Genomic DNA, 24,183 nt, shown 5'->3' with positions numbered 1-24,183 from the left:
TTTCAGATAAAATGGAATGTGCTTTCAGCACCACTCACTCTGGGAATGACAAGCAACTTGATATCATTTTGCAGAAATGTTGTCACAGACATGTTTTTCGATTATAATGGTTTGAGGTTACAGGGCATTTTCAAAGTGAAATTTCTAGAAGCTGCATGACAGCCCCATATGGATTATGAAAAAGAACAAGTAATGAACACAAAAATGATATAGCATGCATATTTGTCGCATCTCTTGATGCTGTGTTTATTAGTCCCGTTTTGTCTCATTACACTCAGCTCTTGCCCAGACTCCCTTGAGTTTTGAGTGTGATAACAAGAGAAACATATTCTGAGAGATGACATACCAGTAATCACTTTTGTAATTTCCTGTATGAGTTTGAATAATTCTGCCTTTGGGGTTTTAGAAATATAGAGTGCAATGGAGGCCAGTTTGTGGGTACAGATTTTTGATCTGTAATAGCAAATATAATAGAAATCTTTTAATTTTAGCAGATTAATAGTTTTTGAAAATCCAGTATTAGGCGCTTATTTAACAGCTTTATCATTAACATTCATAACTAGTTAATACAGTTTATTATTTGTAAGAAATATTCAGATGATGATGATGATGATGCAAACACATGTCTATTACATATGGAAACATTTTAAAATATTATTAATTTCTGTGATGACAAGAAACATCATTTATAATAATTTCTTATTATTATCAGTGTCAGAAAACAGTACTGCTTGCTTTTTCAGGACTATTAGATGAATAGAAAGTTTAAAAGAACCACATTTGAAATAGAAATCTTTGGAACAATGTAAAAGGTTTGAGTGTCACTTCAATCAATCAATTTAATGTATCCATACATGTAAAAAAAAAAAAAAAAAAAATTAAAGATAATATATATCTATTTGCATTCCTACTTCCTAAATTCTTACTATAAAAATTGGACTCAGTCTTAATTATTCCCAGGATTTTGTGGATTCTTCATAACCACAGAAGTATTTACTTACATATTAGTGAATGTTTCCAGATAACAAGTGGAGAAGAGTGAGTTTAACTTCTCACAATAGCCTGAGGCTGACGTACAGTTAAGTTCAGCGTAAGAGAATTCCACATGTTAAGCTGGAGTTACTCCATCCAGTGCTTCCTCCTGGGAAAAAGACCTGCAAGACACTTAACCTTAAGCAACTTACCACCAGCAGCTGGAGGACACTCTCATGAACAGATCTCATACACACACACAAAAAGACATGGCAGATGTGTGTATGTTGAGAAGAGTTCCAGAGTATGTGTTTATAAAACCTTTGGGAATATTTTAATGAATGCATAACGGAAAAAATGGCTGGGTGAAGTAATCATGATGAGCTGCCAAGGAGGGGATCACAACTCATGGCTTGTGTTCTTGTATTACAGTTATTTGAGATAACAAGATACAGAATGTTCAGCCACACTAAGGGCATGACTGCTGTTTTCTCTGAAAATGTTGACCTGCTCCTACTCAAAGTGACAACTGAGAGCATACTGTGTTATATTTGGTTTTGAATGTAGAATTTAAAGGCTGTTGACCTCAATGCTCAGTCCTAAAAAAGACAGATTCATTAATTTAGCTATTGACCATACCATCACAGCAAGTCATGACTTAATATTTTTTATTTAATATGTAATGCATGTATGATGTGTAAATATTGAGTTGGAATATTTACCTCAGTGTGTTTTAACTATTTTGCTCTAATTGTGGACATCTGTGACAATTATTTTACACTAATTGCGTTTTTGTTCTTGCAAAAGAACTGCATAAGATTCTCCATTAAGACATTAAAGTAAAGACATTGTAAACTTACTGTTTGGAAAGTTTGGGTTTGCTGTCTATTAAGAGTACTAAATTTCATTTTGTTACATCATCTATGAGTTTCATGGCTAGGGAAATACACAAGCCCTTGTGATTTGATTCATTTAATTAGTGTTTTAGCTTATGGGGACGTGTAAATAATAGCTAATTAGAATTCATAACTGCTTTAGTTCTATTTACGGCTTTTAATGAAGTCTTTTCTAAGTTGTTGTGTTTAGTGATTAACATTGACTTGTGTTCTAATGTAGCTTTTGGTTGGCATACCACTACCTGATTGAAAAAGTAGCTTGTTGTTGGAAAGAAAGTGCACTGAAGAAATGAAGTCATGAGTTTTAATCAGTCCCCAACACCTTACTGTTACTGTATGCTAATCAGGGTAATGTTAGCCTTTGCTGCTAATGCTAATGTTCTTTGGCATTGCTTTTTTGTGCTTGTTGCTGAGAGGTTTTTCTCAACCCTTTAAAGCTATTGAAAGTTTTGTTGATTTGTGCAATTTGGGGGACTTTGGGAGAATAGGAAAGTCCACACCATAACTTTGAGGAACACTATATCATTGGATTCCCTTTCAGAATAATTTTTTCCAGCTGAACATTCACAGCCAATCAGAATCCATCTTTTTTTAAGTATTTAAATCTGCAAATGACAAAACTTCAGTGTGCATGTGTAATAAACTGAATGCTATGGTTTATTGGTTTGGGTAGTTGTAATTATCTTTCTTTATGTAAATGGTCCTTTATAATTTAATTAACAACTAGATGCTAAAAATAATTTAATGATATTCTTAACTACTTGCAAGATTTTAAAAGAAAATAGAGATTTAATTCAAGTAAATGTTTCTTAAGAGAACCAAAGCGTTTTTCCTTATGCAATGGAAGTGATTCTGCCGTGGCTGAGTCATTCATTTAGAGCTTTTAGCTTTAGTGTCGTTGTCTAGTGGACTTTGGTGTTAGAACCTCATAACGGTGCTAATTCAAACCTTTCGATCCCGCTTTTCTAGCGCAGGCCAGTATATTGCTCCCTCCTCTTCAGCTGCACCTCTACAGATGATGGCACTCTCAACAGAAGCCCTGCTAACCCCAGATTACGACACAGCCAGCACAAAGCCATGCCGTAAAGACCCTTCTGCTCAGATGGTCAAGGCTCCTTCTGCTTTACTGAATACGATTTTTGTGTCCATTGAAAAGCACGCTTTGTGTGAGAGAGGTCATTGACGGCAGCGTCTTCCCAGAGGTTATTGGTAATTCATTGAAGGCTGTTTAATGGACGCCCGCTGTGGCCCTGAGTGATTTAGAACCTCAGACTCTCATTCTTGGTAATAGCGGCAGAATGGGATGAGTTTACGGCCCATTACTATTCTGCTCTCTTGATATTTCTGTAGGGGTAGATATCAAGGCCAAATATTAAAGTTAGTCATCAGGCCAGGGAAGGAGCTGCATTTCGAGAGGGTAATCATGACCGCAATTTGATTTTTGACAAGAACTTCAGAGAACACTTAAAGGGAGTCTCGCTGACACCTGAAGAGACCTGTAAAAATGTATATAGCTCAGTCATGTAATGCTGCATGTACTATTACAGTACATCTCACTGTATTGAAAGGAATGCTAATGCTACACTGTTAGCCTGCTAACTTTTCCCCTTGACAATGTTCGTTGTATTTGTATTTGTGTTTCTTCATTGAGAGAGGATTAAATCTGCAGATAGGGGAAGTAGCAAATTTCCTTCTGTCCGTGTGAATCTTTTAAGGACGTCGCACTGTTCTTCTCAGAAGGCCTCAGCGTGAGTTTGTGTAACTGAGAGCTTTTATAGGCAAAGCTTGACATTTTTTGACCATTTGAAAGTTAATGCCACTCACTTTTTCAAGTGAAAATAATATTACTTTCTATTCCTTTATCCAGTCCTTCAAGTGAACAATTCGGGAGCTATTGTGGATAATGTCTTTGGCTTCCCGACAGGAAATGATACAACATTATATAGCTCTCAGAATTGTTGTTCACATGCTGTCCTCTGCACAATAGTAGTGATCGTCTCTGTTAGTTATGAAGCCTTGAAGGTGGGTCACCGTTTTATAACATACTGTAATACGGCGTTTTGCTTTGTGTTTACCATGTGATAGATCTAGACTGTCTTCCAGACTGAAATGGTGTTGCATAAGATAAATGACCAAGAACCTCTCAGTGGGGTGATGCTGAATAGTTGTCGGTGGGGTGTTTTTACAGAATGGTCAATGTGAATATTTATTGTGATTACTGTGGTTAAAGTGGGCATTTATAGCTTTGCTGTCGGATTTCTGTTATTACCATAAAGACCTCTGAAGGACAGAATCTATTTAGTGTGTGTGTGTTTTTTTTTTCAATGCAGGTAAATGAAAGGAGAGCTTGTCTCCTTTTTGCTTTTATTCACTATCTCTCTCTTACTCTCTCTCCCTCTCGTCACCTACTCTCTCTCTCTCTCTCATGTTTTGTTTTCTTCTTTAGCTTTTCCCTCAGCCTCCTAGTGTCTCAAAGGAGAGAATAAAGATTGTCTGAGGGGAAGTCAAGTGAGTCTTCAACAGGAAGCATGGTTTGGGGTCAGTGAGAGACACTTTTGAGCCAGTGCATTATTCTACCTTTAACATTGTTATTTACAATAAAGTAATAAACAAATAATAATTATAATCCGTTATTTTACATAATAATATTTTATACACAAATCAATCAAGAATGTATTTATTTATTTTTAATTTAATAAACTATCATGTAAAATCAGCTGGTTTGTTTTCCCATCTTGTAACAGCATAAAATATTGAACAAATAATAAAATAATCCATTATTCAAAGTGAATAAACAAATATTGATTTTTACTGAAAATTTTTTTTATTTATTTTGAAAGCAAATAAGTACATAACCATGTAAAAAGGCATAATGTATAGTCAGCTCTTTAATAATCACTTCAGGCAATACAAGACCTTTTTCTTATCATGTGGTCAATGAAACAACATTTAATTATATGTATTTTCCTACCAACGCAAATATAATTTTTTTGTATTGAGCAGGTAAAAATCTGGATCCAGGCCAGTAAAAAACTAAACGAAAAAAAACTTATTGTTGAGGCCTGCCTCACACACATACATTTACACAAATACTGTATTTGTGTACATGACAGGAAGCCCGAGCCCGTTCTTTCACATCTTGAGTTGCTAGGTACAGCAGTTCATCTGTCATCTGTTCTAGAGCCGAAAACATGGAGATTGTAGGTTGGAAGTCGTGAAGCTCATTCTTGTGGAATAATGGGTCTCAGATACCTCTACTCCAGCTCCGGCAGATCGACCAGCATCAGGGACTGACCGCAGAGAGGAAAACCATGCAAACATTAGCCATTCCTCTGTAGATAGGGGGTGCACGGCTGAAAACATTAGTATAGATGTAAAAGGGAAATTGAGACACATGGGAGCCGTCACTGTATGTGTGCAAGTCGCACGTATGAAATTAGAGAGTGTTGGGGAGGAAATAGAAACGAATGCCATTTACGAAAGAGGATTTATATTCCCCGCACTGATGGACACAGGAACAGCTATTCTTACAGCATGCTGCTGTGATATTTTACTAAGATGTAAAATCTGCTTTTGTAGATGGCACTAAAGATTTGCAGTATCTCTATGGTGACAGTGTGAGATGTGTTATAGTCTGACAAACATACTGATAAATTATGCATCATGTAGACTAATCGGACTCAATCATAAGATAAGAACTACTCAGAGATAGCATCTACACTTACATCAGCGATGGTTCACATTGATGACTGGCTCACTAGGTCGTGTCTCTACTTAAACACCAAAAAAACAGTCTGTATGGTGTTCACCAAAAAATGTATGAAGGTGTCACACTCTAATGTGTTTCTTAGAGGACAGGAGCTTGATGTTGTCAATGAATTTAAGTATTTAGGAGTTATATATGACTCCACCTTAACATTCAAATATCATGTGAAAAAGGTGGCAAATAAAGTTAAATTCAGTTTGCAGAATTTTAAACAAGTCAGGCCATTTCTTAACACCAAAGCAGCCAAGTTGTTTTTATATACTATGATTTTTTCACATATCGAGTATTGTTTCATAAATTGGTCATTAACTAGCATATCGAGTCTTAAAACTATTGAATCTCTATTCAAGAAAGCCATTAAAATTTTTGATAAAAAGGCATTGTCATTTCACCATTGCAATATTTTAGAGAGACATAATTTTTTAAGTTTTGACAATTTCAAACGTTTCAAGTACATTTGTCTAGTTTATAAGGTGTTAAATAATCTTGCTCCACCTCCACTGCATGCCTTTTTTCAAAGGCTTGCAAGCGGAGGTAGCACACGGGCCTCTATAAAAGGGGACTGTATGATACCATTTAGACGTACCACCTTTGGACAAAATGTAATATCAATAATAGGTGGAAAATTTTGGAATAGCTTGCCCCTTGTGATACGCCAGTGTCCTTCATTCACCTCCTTTAAAACTCAATTAAAACAGTGGCTCTTAGATAATCAGACATGTACTCACTTTTAACTGTAACTTTAATCATTAATGCTGGGGGAACTGGTCGCGATTGATCGCGTCCGGAATGGAGGTTTGTGTTTGCATGGTGTATTTGTGTGTGCTCTGTGTAGTTGCTTTGTGTATATGAATGCACACATATGCATTTATTTATTTAATAAATATTTACATGTATATACTGTATGTACATTTATACATTGTCTATGTTGTATATAGGTGTGAATAATTTACGCATGGATAAGTAAAGATCTTGAGTGTGTATGTGCGTGTGTGTGTATTTATGTATGCGGGATGATTGTGCATGGTGCATGCATGTGTATTGTGTGGGCGCGGACTATTGTTTTAGATATGGTTGGTCGCAATTGTTATTATGTTATTATGAATTTTTGTCTTGTTTGTTTGTATTGTTGATGTATATTTTTATTTTTGTGTATTGTTGTCATAATGATTGAATGTTATATGATTGTTGGTTATTTATTTTTTTGTTCGTTTTTATGTCACCGGCCTAGGGACTGCAGATGAAAAATAGTATCTTTTTACTAATTCTGGCATATTTACATGGTGTATTTTCATACAACAATGTACATGAACATGCATGGTCCCTATTAAATAAATAAACTAAACTAAACTAAATCAGCCAATTTGAGCAAATTTAAGGTTATAAATTTGATCATGTCTTATCCAGTCAGATTTATTTGTGCAAAATCACTTGAATGTAGGCAAATTTAGTTTTTTTTATGCATAAAAAGATGAGCCACAGCAGATGACTACTCAGACTTTACTAACTTTTATGAATCTTCAAAGAATGCACAAAAAATGCTTGTATTCTTCCTGCTTGAATAGTTGTCCTTCATTCTACTCTGTTCCGAGCTTAAAGGTTTATGCACAAAAAACCCTGTATGCAAGCAAAATCTGTTTAGTTCAAAATGCAGCGTTCTCAAAAATTCCTTCTGCTTTCACCAATGTTCATATGAGTAAATTGCTCCGTGATTTGCCTGTGAATTGCACTGGCTCTATTTGTGCCAAGTTCAGTATATTTTGAGGAAAGGGAAAGGCAAATTTTTATCTTACTGGGAGTTTTAAAGGGAAAGATGAAGATTTTTCTTTTATTTAGTGTTATTTGTATAATTTGTGTAAAATGTCTATATTTAAATGGAATTTCTTTGTTGTTCAGTGTCATATTGAAGAAAAAAAAAAGTCAGAAGCAACTTTGAATAAAAATTAACGTTATGGCAGAAACTTTTACATACTGTACTTTTGATAACTGTATATTTAAAATATTCAAGGGGATTATCTTTTTTTTAATATGGACTATAATGTTCAAATTACACAATTTATATAATAAAATAATAAACAGTTTACATAAACAGTTAAGCTCTTTGAACGAATGAAAAATCTCAGTAAAGCCTAGGGTAGGAAACTGAACGTATACTAAACTAAAAAACTGAATATATTCTAATTTTTATAGCTTGAAATTGGACTTCTTGTTGCTGGAAAAGCTACACTGTTTTGAAAACGCTACTGAACAAATATTGTAAAGTTGGTTGCTTTAAAGGGGTCATATGACATTGCTAAAAAAAGCAGATTATTTTGTGTATTTGGTGTAATGAAATGCGGTTTAAGGTTAAAAAACGGACACGTGTTAATCGTTACAAAGCTCATCAGTCTAAAAAGTGAGGTGAACGCTGATTGGCCATCTATCCAGTGCATTGTGATTGGCCGACAGTATACTGTCTTTTCATGCATTGTATTGCATTGTATCATGCCGTGTAAACATAAAACCATTTCTACATTTGTGATCTGAGAAATTACAAACAACAAGTGCTACTCTACACTGCTCAAAACCGACGTTCGAATCATAAGGGGAAAATCCTTTAAATATGTAAACGTACTTACAGACTGTGAGTCAGGATTATTTGTCAGAACACCAGCATTGTAGGCTACTCCCAGTCTTCTTCCTCCATTAAATTTGTTGAACACATCTGAATATTTGGGTTGAATTGTTCTGCAACAGTGTTGTAAATACAACCTAACCACAGATTTCTAGTTGTGTCATCTTTTGGAAGACCAAAGTAGTTTCGCTTTCACAACGAAACACACAGTGTCTCAACAACATGGCGGCGGCAACAATACTACAACAAGAATAAAAGTTACACCCCTTTCTTTGCGTGAACATATGTGTGGTGTTATGCTAATCTTCCCACATCGTAACGTAGACATGGGGGGTGGGTTTAAATTAGGTGTTTTAGGAGGGCGTAACTTTTATAAAAAATATATCTTTGGGTTTGAGACTTTTTAACTTTTGGGATATTATCTATATATTATCTATTCACAAACAGCTTATAATGGTCTAAAGAGAAAGGAAAACTTGAAATCGCAACACATTACCCCTTTAATACTTTACAATACCACAATGTATTGAAATGTATGCTAATCATACGGATAACATTTACTGCTTACTCCCCCTTTGACATTGTTAGGTTGTATTTGTGTTTCTTTGTTGAGGGAGGATTAAAGTGGAAGCAGAAAATGAAGAGTCATTGATAAACTTCCTACTGTTCGTGTGAATCTTTAAAGGACGTCACACTGTTCTTCTCAGAACGCCTCAGCGTGAGCTTGTATAGGATGGGCAGAACATGACATTTCGACCATTTGAAAGCAAATCCCACTGACTATTTATAATAAAAATGGGAGTTTTAAAGGGAAAGAGGAAGAAAATGTTCTCATGTTTAGCGTTACATGTATCATTCATGTATTTTTCAAACACAATATCATGGAATCATTTGTATGAAAAAGTACAGATATTTCTATTTACATTTTTACAATAGTTAGGTTGCATATTCGTGTTTGCTTTCCAGTTATACTTTTGAAAACAAGAATCCACGTTAAATAATCATATTCATCTGAACAAACATACATTGTAGGTGTTTTGACCTGATTTTTGACCCAGCCTGAGCTGCTTTATGTTGACTGTAACTAGACAGAAAAATGTCCAGCCAACAGACTAGTCTCACCAAACTCCAACTAAACTATAGGCTGTTAAATCAACAAAGTCCAAATAAACTACCTTAGGCTGTTAAATCACCAAAGTCCAACTAAACTACCTTAGGCTGTTAAAAGCATTTTTTTTCAGCTAGGTTAACATTTTAGACTTTCAAAGAAAGTGTTACAGAAATCCTATCTCCAATTGCGTGGCTTTTTGATTTACTTAAGACTTTGGCCATGAAGTAACTATCTTTCGCATGGCAAGTTCCTCTCATAATTTATTTGGAAAATCAAAAGACTAGTTAATAAGGTCATCACTAGAATTTAGACACTATTGCTCTTGCGATGGACAAGAAAACACAGCGTTACGCTTTCAGGCTTTCATTCTTTGATGTGTCCTCTAAAAATAGCCCTTTTTTGTCAATACAGGCCAAAACAACCCAACTTCATTGATTTTAGTGTTTCGTCTGCTGAGAAAAGCTGAGCGAGGAGATAACGAAAGGTGGCCTTTGATACATTATAGTGCAATCTGACCAAAAGGTCCCGTTGAGACCAAGAGAACGTGTGCATGCTGTGGAGTGTTTTTAAAAGGGTCATTTGAAGGTTTTCTTTTAGTGTCGTGGTTATAATAGGCTGGTGGTAATCTCTGTTTCTGCCGTGATGGCAGTGACCCTCTTTCTGTGTCTGACTCTTTTCAGTATTATTTGTGCTCCACAAAACATGGCCCATACTTTGGGAATAGTGAAGCCGATTAAAGACGTTTTCATGGATCAAATTATGTTGATAGGTTTATAGGATTTTGGAAGTAAAGCAGGTTTGCCGTAATCACCCTAAAGCTGGTTGACTTTCCAGTTCATCTGTTAAAAAGTGAGAATGAAATTCAGTATTTTCTAATAAATAATCAAACTGCTGCATATAATTCACTCTAGGCTGCTCATATAGATGCTAATATAACTGTCATAATATATGTGAAAATTTATGGAGTGCTGATCAAAGTCAAACTCAGTAAAGGGGGTTGTTTTTGTAATTAGTCTCCTTCCTTTTCATTTTAATTAAAAACAGCTCAATGCCAATCTCTTTGGAAAATCACAATCATCTGCATAATGCATTTGAAAATGCATACTTACACAAATGTATTTCTGGGATGTTATTTTTGTTTTGAATGTGGTTTCATTTATTTTTCATGCCATTTCAATGTAATTTTCACTGTATTTTTGAATAACTTGAAATAAAATAAATATTAACTGAAATAAAATAAAATAAAAAAGTCTAGTTGTAGCATTACTCATTTTAATTTAATTTAACTTGATGTACTAAAATAAATAAAACTAAAACTGAAAAAAACTATATAGGTCTAAAAAATTTAATTAATTATAGTTTTAAATAATTACAACTATAACAGTTTCTCAATGATACTCAAATAACACTGCATTAAATGTGTTATTTTTTATGATATAAAACAAAAATTAATTTGAGTTAGTTTTGGATTAATTATATTCATTGTAAAAAAAAAAAATATTACTGCAATAAGCTATCAAAACGTTCAACATAAAAATAAGTAAACGTAAAAAGTGACTTTTAAACTTTTTTTTAGTTTAGTTAAGTTGGATATTTAAGTTATCTCAAGATATCTCAACAAAAAATGCTAATTTTAAGTTGTTATAACTAATTGCAGCAACATTTTTTACACTATAGTTTCCCCGAGTTAAGTTTTTATTTCAGTTTTCTACATATAAAAATAATTTAACAGTTTTCATTTTACTTTTCATGAACCATAAAACAACACTGTGGTATTCATGTTAAAATCTTTATTTGAATCTGAATCAGGAAGGAAATGGTGAACAGTACCTGTTCAGTCAGGGGGAAAAACATTTGAAATCATTTTATCTGAAATCATAACCTCTCCAGCTATAGGGCGACAATAAAAACAACCGAGCTGACCGCTCGGGTTCCAGGATCACGTGGAAAAACGATCAAAGATTACTAAGTGCACTTGTGTTGATGAATCAATACGCTGTCATTGGTGAGGCCAAATAGCTCAAAGATTTAGCTTGCAAGGGAGTAGGTCAAAACGGGACAAATACGAGTTATAACTGACAAAATAAACTAACCCAAATTGCATGTCGTTATTTTGTGGCACATCAATTTCGGGAAGGTGTCATAGATGCAATTACTTCCCCACAAATGGTCTTCACACTGCACAAAAAGCTTCTTTTGAGGTCTTGAAAGATGTCAGGTCTCTTAATGGAACAATGGCTGACGAAGCGTCCTGCTCTGCATTCTCATTTGCATATGAGAATGACTGTGAGTGGTGAAAGAGCTTCAGTTCCATCATAAATCGGCTGACAGGTTTTGTTCAGATCAGGAAAGAGCAGACCCTCTCTCTCTCCCTCTCTCATGCTCATAGTGCGATGACAGTAATTTAAACTGTGCTAAATGCAATCCCACATTATGCTCACTGTTAAGGTAAAGTGAGCATGACTCAGCAGGTTTTAAAGCACACCATAACTCTGATTGTTTGAGTGTCTGGGAAGCAGGCAGAGCTTTTTAATATTAAGCTGTCAAATGGATAGCAGGGCGAATCCCCAGCAAGAATGACTTCAGAAAGTGCTTGTGCTTGTAGGAGTCCCAGAAGTGTCTTTTCCCATTCCGCTAATGTGCTCCTTAGCCCTGTGAGACACAACTTCGTTGCTGTGAATTTTAATGATGCTTTTAGGGGTTGGGAAATGTTTAAAGAGGAAAAAGAATGCAGCGTCTCAGATGCTATGAGACGGGATCAAAAAAAACAATGGATGTCAAAAGTCAGTAGAGAAATCTGAGCCTGGGGCGGAAGAAAATCCTTTGAAATTACAAATACAGGCCGGTTTGTGCTTCTGTGTGCGTAAGCTTCGGAAGTGTTAGCGGTTTTGTGAGTTTAAAGGGACGGAACAGAGCCCCTTTTATCCAGTTCAAGACATTTAAAACAATGACTGGAGTCCTGTCTTCATAAAAGCACTTTGAATGGCATTGGCAGCATTTTCCAGAGTAAATACTCAACTCTGGGAGCTGCTTTCCAGTGCTTAAGATCTTTTTATCATGTCGTCTTTTCATTTCAATGTGACTTCGTCACTTGGAAGAACTGAGGTGGTTTAGCCAAAACACATGCTTCTCATGCCTTAGTGACTGTTAAAATACAGCCATATTAAAATGACTCCTCGCACATCACTTCCTGTCCTGATTCTAGTGTTGCTTTGGTCAAATGGTAGTTGATCTTAGTTTTTTTTTGTACCGGTCTTCCTCTTCCTAAGATTTCTAAACCCATGGAGCTAAATGATTTTTGTCCTACTGCATTAGTGTTCAAGTGTTTTGAGAAATTTGAAAATAGCAATATTTTTTCAGTCACACCAAGACCTATATTGAATCCATACCAGTTTGCTTTTTCAGTCCAACTAAGGAGATGACAATGCTATATTAACTTCTGCATTCGGAGTCTCAAAAAAATCATATTAAAATGATTGGTTGATATTTCTGCAGCTTTAATAATCATATCAAACCAAACTTGTTGGTGTAAAAAATTGGTAAAATAATCATCTTTAGATGGAGGCCTGATTTTGTGGTTGATTGGATTGTTTTTTTAAGTTGTAGAGTCCAGCAGATTCAGGTATGTTGCTCTATTATGTCTAATGAGAATAATCATGGACCTGTTTTGGATTTGTTTATATTTTGGTGTGAATAATCAAATCTTGCTCTTAATACTTTAAAATCCAGGATAGATTTCAGGGAAGAGTCCATGCCGTGTAGTATGATTAAAGGTAGAGCCAGTTTAGAGGGTTACAGAATATACATAATCATAAGCTTACTGAAAAAAAAAAAAAACTAAATACAGTCCTTTAATCTCTTTGGGGTTCAAAATGATTTGTTTTTTTGTTTTGTTTTGCTATTAATTTATTTTATTCTTTTTTTTTTTTTTTTTTTTTTTTTTTTTTTAAAAAACTTCAAATACTTAAAAAAAAAAAAACTTTTGAATGGCAAACACCATAACATTGCATGGATGGACAAGTACATTCACAGTTATATCTCATTCAAAGCAAGCCGGTTCCATTTTTTAATGTGCAGAATTTTTGTTTCATATTCTCAAAAGGTCTTGCATCCTCCACCAAAATCCAAAAGACAAACTTCTTGTTTTGTTGTTTTCTTTTTGTCATATTTATTTAATTTGTTTTTTACTTATTTGGAAGGACAGCTGCATGCAATATAATAGCCTTTTATCAATTTCAAATATCAAGAATCTTTATCTTCTAATGGATGACTTAGTCTCTAATTCATTCTGTCTTTTCTGCAAAGTCCAATGAGGTGTTTTCACTTTGAAACTGCATGAACGTATAACCTTGGCTCAGCCTGCACTCTTCAGACAGCGGTTTACGTCAAAAGTATAGATTGAAACATTTTAATTTCTATAAATGCAGTCTGTCTGCGTTGCAGCTTCTAGCTCGTATTACTTTAAATTGGGGTTCTTTATGATGGGTGTTGCTGAGATGCCACTTCAGCACCTCTGTTTTGGAGGAAATGATGTAACTGCAGGGGACCAAACTGTCATATTCCTATGGGAAAGGCAGAAAGCAGAGCTGCTCTCATCTGAAGGTCGAATTAGCATTGTGTCTTCACTTCAGCCTTGTAACCTTCCTCCAATGAAGCCATAAACATTTAATAGAAGCGCTATCAATGCCCACCAGATGGCTAGTACAGCAGCACACCTCACCTCACATGATAAGCACAGAGCAAGATGAGTTTTTGGGGCATAAAAGTAAAATTCTTGCTTCAAAATTATCGACTGTGACTCAGCCCCATGGCTATAGCGTGTTTTCAGCTCTGTTCCTCTGTGGCTCCATGTAATTTGCTCTGTAAATATTGGGTACTAAAGCGAAGTACATTGGTGTTGTAAATGCAATTACTGCATGCAAACATCTTCATTATTATCAATAACAGCAATACATTCATTTCTGCTCTTGCTGCAGTGTCAGATATCGTTCGGAATCGGGCTGAGGAGATTGTTAATGAAGTTTCCTGGATGCTCTGAGAAGCAGCTTTGTGTTAAAGCCAGATTTGTTATTCATGCTTTACTGTCCAAACCTTCATATCTATAATGCTAATATTAACGCAGCATGGAAAAAATCCAGTTGGATGCAAAATATGTTCTCCCTGTTGGTTGCTTTGACAACCTTACAAATAGCAAACTAACTTTTAAAGGAAGAGTTCACCCAAAAATTTGCATTATATCACTTCCTCACCAGTGGATCATCTGCAGTGAATGGGTGACATAAGAATGAGAGTTAAAACAGCAGATAAAAACATCACAATAAACCACAAGTAATCCACACAACTCTAATCCATCAATTAATGTCTCATGAAGCAAAAAGGTTTGTTTGTAAGAAACAAATCCATCAAGACATTTTTAAAGCATTTCTTACTTCAAACCGTTCCTTCTGGCTAAAATCCATCACCTGTTGTCCTCTCATTTCAAACAAACATGTTTAGAACTCTTTTGGACTGTTTTCACTTATAAAAGGGGCTTGATCTGTGCATATTTCACTACTGATTCAGACAAGACCAATTTTTTCACTAGAGAAACTATATTATGGATAGAGGACTTGTATTTTAGCTGGAAGGAACAGCTATATATATATATATAGGATTTATTATATATTATTATTCTTACACACACACTTTTTATTATTATTTTTATTATTATTTTGTATTATTATTTTTATTTAATAATAATTTTTATTATTATTTTTATTTATTTTCAAGTTTTAAACAGCCAAGTTTTTTAATTAAAAACATCTTACTGATTAATTTAATTTTTACATTAGACTTTAATTGATGGATTGGAGGTGTATTGATCACTTGTGGATTATTGTGAAGTTTGGACTCTCATGTTGATGGCACCCATTCACTGCAAAGGATCCATTGGTGAGCAAGTTTTGCAATGCAAAATTAATTCTTAAAATCTGTTCTGCTGAAGGAACAAACTAACAAACAAATTTTCATTTTTGGTTGAATCCTTTAAAAATGTATTAGCGGTATTAGCTAATGTTATTAACACTAATATTGCAAATTTTTGTGTTTATGTGAGAGATATCAATGATACTTCATATTCTGGCTTATTGAGCTGTGAGATTACTTTTCTAGCCAATCAAATTTCTACTTTTTAATTGAAGGTAACTGAGCTAAATCTGGGGACAATAATATCATAGAGACATAGAGCTACCAACCAAAAGTTTGGGGTCAATATATTATTTTTTTTTCATTTTGTAAGAAATTTCTTTTAAAAAAAATACTTTATTGCTTAACAATGAAACATTTTCTGTGTATTAACTGATCAAAGTGACCGCAAGAAATGTATCATGTTTTTTTTTTCTTTTCTTCAAACAATCCTGAAAAAAAACTATATAATAATAATAATAGTTTCCCCCAAATAATTAAGTAAAACAGATGTATACTGTAAAACCACAGAATACTGTAACAACTGCTATTTTGGATAGATCATGTATATTGGAGCATACATTTCAACAAAATACATATAGATTTTACGGAAAATCTGTAGGAGTCATTTAAGGTTCAGAGCAGGAAAGCAAATCAATATTAATTTACACATCTTCCTCTACACCACTGCATGCATATCTATGTTTGTATTCCTGTATGTGTCTGCTTGAAGAGGTTTCCTTGAAGCTGCTGTAATGTGTTTGAGTGGAGGCTGGGAGTTTCTACGTGTGTTTGTGTGTGTGTGCGCACTTCCTCAAGGCCCATCTGTCCACACATCTGCTCTCACACATTCCTCCACAGCACACTGTTCATCTTGAGTGTCCACTATCAGAGTCATCGGCTACACTGTGGCTCGTCAGTATACTTTTGATGAAGAAGACATTTGAGAGGTCAGGGATCATTTAACCACTCCTTTTATAAAGAATACTGATCTGACGATGTCCCTCTTGCTGTTCAATTCCACATTTAATTTCAGATATCTTGTGGGCTACTACAATATTCTCACTAAGAATGAGTATATCATATACAGTAAAATATTATAGATCTATAGGCCTACCACATTGCAGATAGATAGATTATTATTAATGTTTTAATTTAAAAAAAAAAATTAGCCCATAAATTAGTCACCTTGAAGTCATCCTGGGTGTTTCTGAATTTCTTCTTTCATACAAATCCAGTCAGAGTTATTTTGAAAATTCTCTTTGATCTTTCAAGCAGTTTCGATGCAACTCAGCGGGTGTTGCACTCAATCGGTTCATGAGAAGTTTAATAAAAAGCTCATACGTTAAAATAAAGTGTCTCACGCAGCACCGGGGGGTGAACAAAGGCCTACTATAGTGAATTAATATCCATATTAAAAACTTAATAATCACTTTAATCTAGCTTGCACTCACTGGTGTAAAAAGGAAGCAGTTCCGGGGAATGACTGATGGCTAAAGGTCTGGAATCTATGGTAGCTTTCTTTGGCCAAGGCACGTCAAACAACCAATCACAGTTTGTTTCGTTCAGTGTCACATTTCGGGGGGTGCAAATGTCGGCACAATAGCAGACTGGTGTGTAAAACTCCTATGTTATAATTTATAGATTCTACGCCGCAAACTTTAAATATTTTACATACTTTTGAAAACCCAGCGTTTAGTTGATCCTAAACACTATAGCTGTGTCTGAAATCGCTCACTCATTCACTAATCCCTATATAGTGTATGGCAGTTGAGTTCACTAAATCAGGAAGGAGTGAACAAATAAATAAGTGAACGGATTCGGACAGTCACATATAGCCTACACTGCGCGTGAGACTTGGAGCTGTTGCAAAAACATTTCCATATGTACTTTTATATTACTTGTACATAATTTTAGAAAATAATACTAATAGCAATAATACTCAAAATTACTTTTTATTGCAGTTATACATACCTCTGTGTCAGCTTTGTGTTTTCATCGATGGTAACGTTATATATATATTTTTTGTAATGCTTATATGTTCATAATCATTAAATGCTATTAAAATAACGTACTGAGAACAAAAATTAACACACATAAACAAGTTCATAATTATGTATTTATTATTTTTAGTATCTTGAAACTCGCTCAAGCAGCGTTTTGAGCTCAGATGAGCGTCCTCAGGCGACCGTTAATTTTACAACAGAATACACTACCTTTTATTAATGAAAAAATGTAAATTATCCACCAAATTATCATCAGTTTTGTAAGTAAACAACGATGCCACCTCAGTAAATTAGTCAAATATTAAACTGGGTTATTGCCTACATAACATATTTTGATATAAATAATGTAGGAAAAACTTTAAAACAGAAATAATAAAGATGTAAACTTCATCTCTCATTCAAACCCGCTTGCTCCGGCTCTCGCGTTCCAGCTCGACGGTACTCCGCATTGGATTGTGGGAAATAGTGCTTCAGCGAGTGTACATCGGTTGTACAATCAAAATCAGAATGAATTGTGGGTAAAAAGCAGTGGACAAATGTAGGGAATGAAGTCGTTCACTCGGAAGTCGGACAGCACTACAAAATGGCTGACACCCCATATAGTGCACTATATAGTGGATAGGGAGCGGTTTCAGACACAGCATATGTCTTTTTTCTTTTGTGAGGGGGTTTGGCGGCACATAATTTTTGTTTCCAGGTGGAACGTTGAAGAATGTTACAAACACGTCTCCTGGAAATCCTGTATAATTCAACCAATCCAATGACGACTTCAACACTCCTTAAGTGTTTCCATTTTTGTGTCCCATATACATCAGACATTTAGCCAACGGTCCCTGGGCGTGAAGTCTGACGCTGAGACTAGCATTGCGCATGAGCAAGAACTGCTTCGTTTACAACAGTGAGCGCAAGATAGATTAAAGTGATTAAGTTTTGGATATGGATATATTTCTTACAAAAACATATTGATTCGCCATAGGAGGCCTTTGTTCACCCCCCGGAGCCATGTGAATCACTTTTTTTTAAAATGGATGAGCTTTTTATTAAACTTCTCATGAACCGATGCAGTGCAACACCCGTTGAGTTACATCAAACCTCTTGAAAGATCAAAGATATTTTTTTTATAACTCTTGACTGGATCCATCTGAAAGAAGAAAGTCATAAACACCTAGGATGACTTCAGGGTGAGTAATTTATGCCTTAACTTTCATTTTTGGATGAACTGACCCATTAAGGCAAATTGATTTGGAAGGTAAACATATTGCACTTAAAATAGGCTTTTGATATAAATATTATATAAATATATAAATAATATTATGATTATATTACTTATAATTAGATATTAATTTCTGTAAAATAACATACATATATAAAATAAATATATATATATATATATATGAATAGATAAATCAAAAAATGTAGAAATAAATAATGTAGAAACAATAATGCATCTCATAGTAATTTTTTAGATACTGCTGTTTAAAATGCTGAAATGTTTGGTGACACATAAGAAAAAGTGGATAACACCTTATCTTCACCGTCTAGAGGCCAAAATGATGATGAAAATGAGAACCTCAGAGGGGACACGCACCGCATCTCACAGTGCTTTGTCGCCACCACTGGTCAAATTGTGAGCTGCAAGATTTGACCAGAAACTTTAGGTCTTACTGTTTGATGAAACAGATTTCTGCTTTACTCACTAAATGTGTGTCTGTTAGAGCGGCAGCCGGGGGGTGGTTAGTTAATTGCAAAGTTTAGTCAAGGTTATCAATGTTTATATCACTGTAGCTATTGTTTGCTTGAAATTGACTTAATTATCAGCGTGATTAACTGGAGGAGACCACTGTGAGCGGTTGATCGCTAGTGACAGGCTAAAGTCAGTCGTCTCCGCTTGTTTTTTCTCTCGTCATGCTGCCTTTGAAGCACGGTGATATTTCTTGACTTTGAAGTTTGTTCAGTAGCCTCAGAGTAAAACTGCTCATCCTTGTTTACTTGGTTTTCTCTAGCTTCGACTGTGTGTATAATTTTTATGCGTTTGTACTGTTCAGTGAAATTAAGTCTTCCTCAGCATAGGCAATTAAAGGATTCTGGGTATGAATTCTTAATATGGAGAGTTTGTTTGCATTCATTTGTGTTTAGGATTGTGAACGGCAACTTAGACTTCTGAAATATTTTTCTGTCAGTTTTTGCTTAGTGTAGTATTCCATATATATATATATATATATGTGTGTGTGTGTGTGTGTGTGTGTGTGTGTGTATGTGATAAAATATAATAAAAAGTGTGTGTGTGTAAGAATAATAATATATAATAAATCATATATATATATATATATATATATATATATATATATATATATATATATATATATATATATATAGCAGCAGGTTGCTTTACAGTCTTTGTATCAGAATTACTTTAGTGTGAAAATGTATTTTGAATGCACTACTTTGATAAAAATAAACAATATAACATTATATTTTAATAACTGAACTTGCTTTTTTTTTTGGCTACATTGCATGCTCAGTAAAAGTCTGGCAACAGGTTTCAATACTTTTTAGATTTCTGTCTACAGCTGATTGATGTCAAGTGTAGTAAACAACAATGCAGCTTTGCCACTGGGGGTGAGTATAGGCTCAGAAGAGACAGCTCTTACTAAAGCTAGAAAAAAACAACGGTTTTAATATTAAAGTTTTGAGTCTGTGGTTTTGTACTCTTCTGCAAAAGTTTTCATGAGAAAATATTTAGTGTGAACCAGCCTGGTGCTCCAAATAATAAAAACTCTTCTCTGCTTCAGTGGCCTCACATAATTGACTTTGGTCAAGTGTGCTTGATGTTTTAAGGGACCACCGAGAATTCTTAATTCAGTCACATTCCGGCAAGCAGATATAACTCATTTCTGAGTGGCACCTGGGACTCTCTGAAGGGAATACCATGCTCATTGATTGAGAAATGTACGCTTTTGTTGCTGGATGGCTGGGACCATTGAAGTGAGAGCCATTGAACTCTGTCTGGCACCCAGATTACAGCACCGCTGCTGCTCAGGCTTTCCAGTGAGCAGCTAAACTGAATGAGAGAGCCAGAGACAGAGAAAACAGTGGCGTTCCCACCAGGTTACGCGAGGGCATGTTCTGTCCCTCTTCACTCATTAAAACATTTCCACATGCACCCATGGCGGGTTTGGTGAGAAGCCTCGGGCGGCCAATTTAATTAAAACCACAGCAGGCAGATTTGGTGTATTCACAGCTTTTGGTGTTTACTTGGATACTCCAGTGGAATTTCTTTTTATCTTTTTTTCCTCACTTCCCCACCCTTCTGTGCACCCTAAATGCATGAAAATCCTCATTCATCAAGTATCTTAAAAGAAGAGTTCACCCAAAAATGAAAAATTGTTAAATGTTAACCTTTCAGGCCAAGATGTAGATTAAGTTATTTCTTCATCAGAACAGATTTGGATAAATTAAGCATTACAGCAGTTGCTCACCAATAGATCCTCTGCAGCGAATGGGTGCCGTTAGAATGAGAGTCCAAACAGCTGATATAAGCATCACAACAAACCAGAAGTAATCCACACACCTTTATTTCTTGTGAAATAAAAAGTATTTATAAGAAACCAATCCATCAAAGTGTTTGAACTTTGAACTGGACAAAATACCAATACAAGCTTCCTCCAGTGAAAAAGTCCATCCCCGTTGTTATTCCACATCAAAATCCACTAAATGGCCCACTCGTACAAGGTGTTTGAGCGGTGCATATTTCTCTCTGGATTCAGACAACACAGCATGCTTGCTGGAGGAAGCGGTATTATTGGTAAAGGACTCATATTTTAGTTGGAAGCAATTGTTTGAAATAATAATAATGGATTTCTTACAGATATGCAGCTATTCACTTAAATGCATTACTTAATGAATTGAAGTGCAACCTATTTGTGGATTGTGATGTTTTTATCTGCTGTTAGAACACTCATTCTGACGGTACCCATTCACTGCAGAGGATCCGTTGGTGAGCAAGTGATGTAATGCGAAACAATTTATTTTTAACAGTTTGGAATGTACATAAAATCTCTACTTCTTACCTTTCGTCCCCTCTTCATAGACAATCAAGTATTAGCTTTTGGACAGCTTGTAAGCACATCCAACACTTATGAGGACCACGACCCCAAAGAAGGCAGAAAACCTGTGAAGGTCACCACCGACAAGCCACTTTTATGGAGCATGGGAATTAAACCACAGTGAACAAATCACTGGAGCAGTAAGCCTTCAAAACGTGCCTTTTCTTCAGCAATAACTGCATTTTATTAATGAAGACAATGAGTAGTGTAGCCTTTGATTTATTAACACAGCCAAATAGAAATGTTAACACAAAAAAAAAAACTTTTTTTTAAACAAATGTTCGCATTCAGTCCATTATCCAACACTTTCAGGCAGCCGAAGGTCCGTTTGGCCTCACAATGCAGCTGATTCAACCACCACTGTTAACAAAAAGACAAACAATCCTGCTTTAATCTCAGACTAAATTCATCAAAAACTGAATGAAACTATGTCTGTTTAAAAGGCACTGTATTTGATTGTATCATGTTTTAGTAATCAATGTTTTTTCCACATTACTTGCAATAAAAAAAAGAATAAAAAAAAAAGACTGAATTACATTGTGTTTTTTGTGGATTACTTACACAATGATGTTGTTGATGGGGATGTGGATGAGTTTGACAAAGAATCCAATGAAGCCCATAATGGCAAATCCAATTGCTGTGGCCATGGCTATCTTTTGGAATTCTAGAGACCAGGAAATATATATTATAAAAGCTATTTTATCATAATCATTAAACAGACTTAATAATACAAATAACGCTATACAGTCTGCAGATGAAGTAGAAATAAATGGTTTTTAATTTTCCTGAAAATAAACAGTCAAACAAGAGAGATCAATTAAATTGCATTAAATTTAATGGATTTAGCAGACACTTTTATCCAAAGCAACTTGCAGTGCATTCAGGCTAACATTTTTTACCTAACGTGTTCCCTGGGAATCGAACCCACAACCTTGCTCTACCATTTGAGCCACAGGAACACTAAATTCAGTTTCCCCCTTAAATTGCTATTTGTTAGACTTTTCTCTTTTATCTTTTTTTATAATCAATAGATTTAGAACAATCTGCATTCAGTTTAAGAGAACTTAATCAAATTAAGACGAATGCATTATAGCATCCATATTCCTTAAATAACTTTATGCTTACCGAATTTTTGAATCAGAAAGACAACAGACTGGACATACCTTTTCTATCTGGCTTTGTGCATCTTTTGACGAGTCTGATGGAGTCCTTGACGAACTGCCTGCTGGGCTCCACGAACTGCATAACCTGATCCATCCTGATGTGAGGCTGGAGACAGAACAGAGCATTTCAACTCACACAAATGTGAACTACAAAACACTAAACACCAACATCAGTGAACAGAACTCGAACCACAACCAGACTTCTGCGTTACTACACAAACAGATGCTTTATACAGGGTTCAATACGTGTGAATGCATTTAAAGCCCCAGATAACAGTTACCCTCCACCCCGAAACCTAATCACAAGAATCCCGTCTACGTTACTGAAAAGATTCTCAAAAGGTCACGAATGATAAACACTGAACATAGTTAACTACTAGTTAACTAACTACAAATCACTGATAATAATCTACAGATTGTCTAACTAGCACTCTGTTAGCCTGCATGCTACGCACTGTACACTAGATAAAAACATTATCCAAACGACTTTGATAATCATTTCTACATTTATCTATAACCCAATAGAACATAGGCATTAGTTTAAGAAAGTGGTCATATCTGATCAATCGGAAACTGTTTACTCTGAAACTCAAATCACGGCAGAAACGTCCTCAGTAAGACAACCGTATAACCTCATTTTAAAACGGCGTTCTTTTCTTTTCAAGACTGCTAAAGACACAAATTCGACGAAAATAAGCTTACCTGTGTTGACAAATCAAAGGACGACGCAAATGTTCAGCTGCAAGTAACAAACTGACTCCGTTGTGTGTGAAGCCACGTAGATTTATCAACGGAAAGACTGACGCAGCGCTAAAAGTGGCTCATGCGCAGTGACGTGCACACTGCCCCCTAGCGACTGGAGTTCACGGCGCAAAACGACCTGTCCACATCATCATTACTGAGCTAGATACAACATTGTTGTCTATCGGGATATGCGTTTTTTCAAACAGTTTATCTAAACACCGTTTTCCTAAAAAATGATTGGAGAAAATATGAGATGGAAAATATATTTCATAGCTTTTGAATTCGCTCGCCAAGTTTCTCGGGGAACACAAGTTTTGCGAGTGAACGCGAAGTTTCTGGGTGAACTCGGAAGTTTTGGATGCAAAGGTTTTAAACGCATTTTTTTCCCAGGTTAAAGTAAACGTTTTGCGAGCCAATGCAAAATTATTAAAAAAATTTGATTCCCCTTATATTTTATCTATCGTCCATTTAGTACTGATCCCTTAAAAAGTTCGCCTTCATTCCCCAAATGTAAAAAATAATACAATGGGCGTTTTTTTATATATGGCTTTCCCTCGAAAAACTTTGTATTCGTTCGCAAAAAAAAAAAAAATCCACCTAACTTAACCTACAATTATTTCCACCACAAGGTATCCGTCATTTTCAAAACAAATGTGTTGTTTAAAATAATTTAAAAGCATTTCAAGAAAGTTTTTGTCATAGCCCTCATTATTCTTAATTTGACATTAATAAAACACATATCTGAAAAACCCCTTTTCATCCCGTGTCATTTTAACCATGACACATTATATTGAAATATAATTTTCCTTCCATCTCATATTTGTTTCTTCCATCACCATGTCTATATCTGATAGCAGGAAGG

General features: G+C 35.1%; 2 protein-coding genes across 5 annotated transcripts in view; one reads left to right on the top strand and one right to left on the bottom strand.

Moving 5' to 3' along the window:
• The window catches only part of LOC127945887 (thiamin pyrophosphokinase 1), a 61,934-nt gene extending 40,162 nt beyond the window's left edge, over positions 1–21,772 (top strand). For 3 of the 4 annotated variants that reach the window (XM_052541985.1, XM_052541987.1, XM_052541986.1), the window contains one exon: positions 21,399–21,772. In XM_052541985.1, the coding sequence (XP_052397945.1) occupies positions 21,399–21,538 (140 nt within the window). In that variant the 3' untranslated portion in view covers positions 21,539–21,772. Of the gene's footprint in view, positions 1–2,837; positions 4,364–21,398 lie in introns of those variants that run through there. The other variant, XM_052541988.1, reaches the window with a different exon arrangement.
• Positions 21,618–23,445, bottom strand: LOC127945888 (protein transport protein Sec61 subunit gamma). Its single transcript, XM_052541989.1, has 4 exons — positions 23,280–23,445; positions 22,578–22,683; positions 21,976–22,078; positions 21,618–21,774 (listed from the first exon to the last, which is right to left on the bottom strand). The coding sequence occupies exons 2-4, from the start codon at positions 22,669–22,671 to the stop codon at positions 21,765–21,767; spliced, it is 207 nt and encodes a 68-aa protein (XP_052397949.1). The 5' UTR covers positions 22,672–22,683; positions 23,280–23,445; the 3' UTR covers positions 21,618–21,764.
• Positions 23,446–24,183: the final 738 nt, after the last annotated feature.

Source organism: Carassius gibelio, chromosome A24, assembly GCF_023724105.1.
Source record: "Carassius gibelio isolate Cgi1373 ecotype wild population from Czech Republic chromosome A24, carGib1.2-hapl.c, whole genome shotgun sequence".
Taxonomy (NCBI): domain Eukaryota; kingdom Metazoa; phylum Chordata; class Actinopteri; order Cypriniformes; family Cyprinidae; genus Carassius; species Carassius gibelio.
Note: the sequence above shows the minus strand (reverse complement) of the source record. Positions and strands in the feature narration are given on the sequence as shown.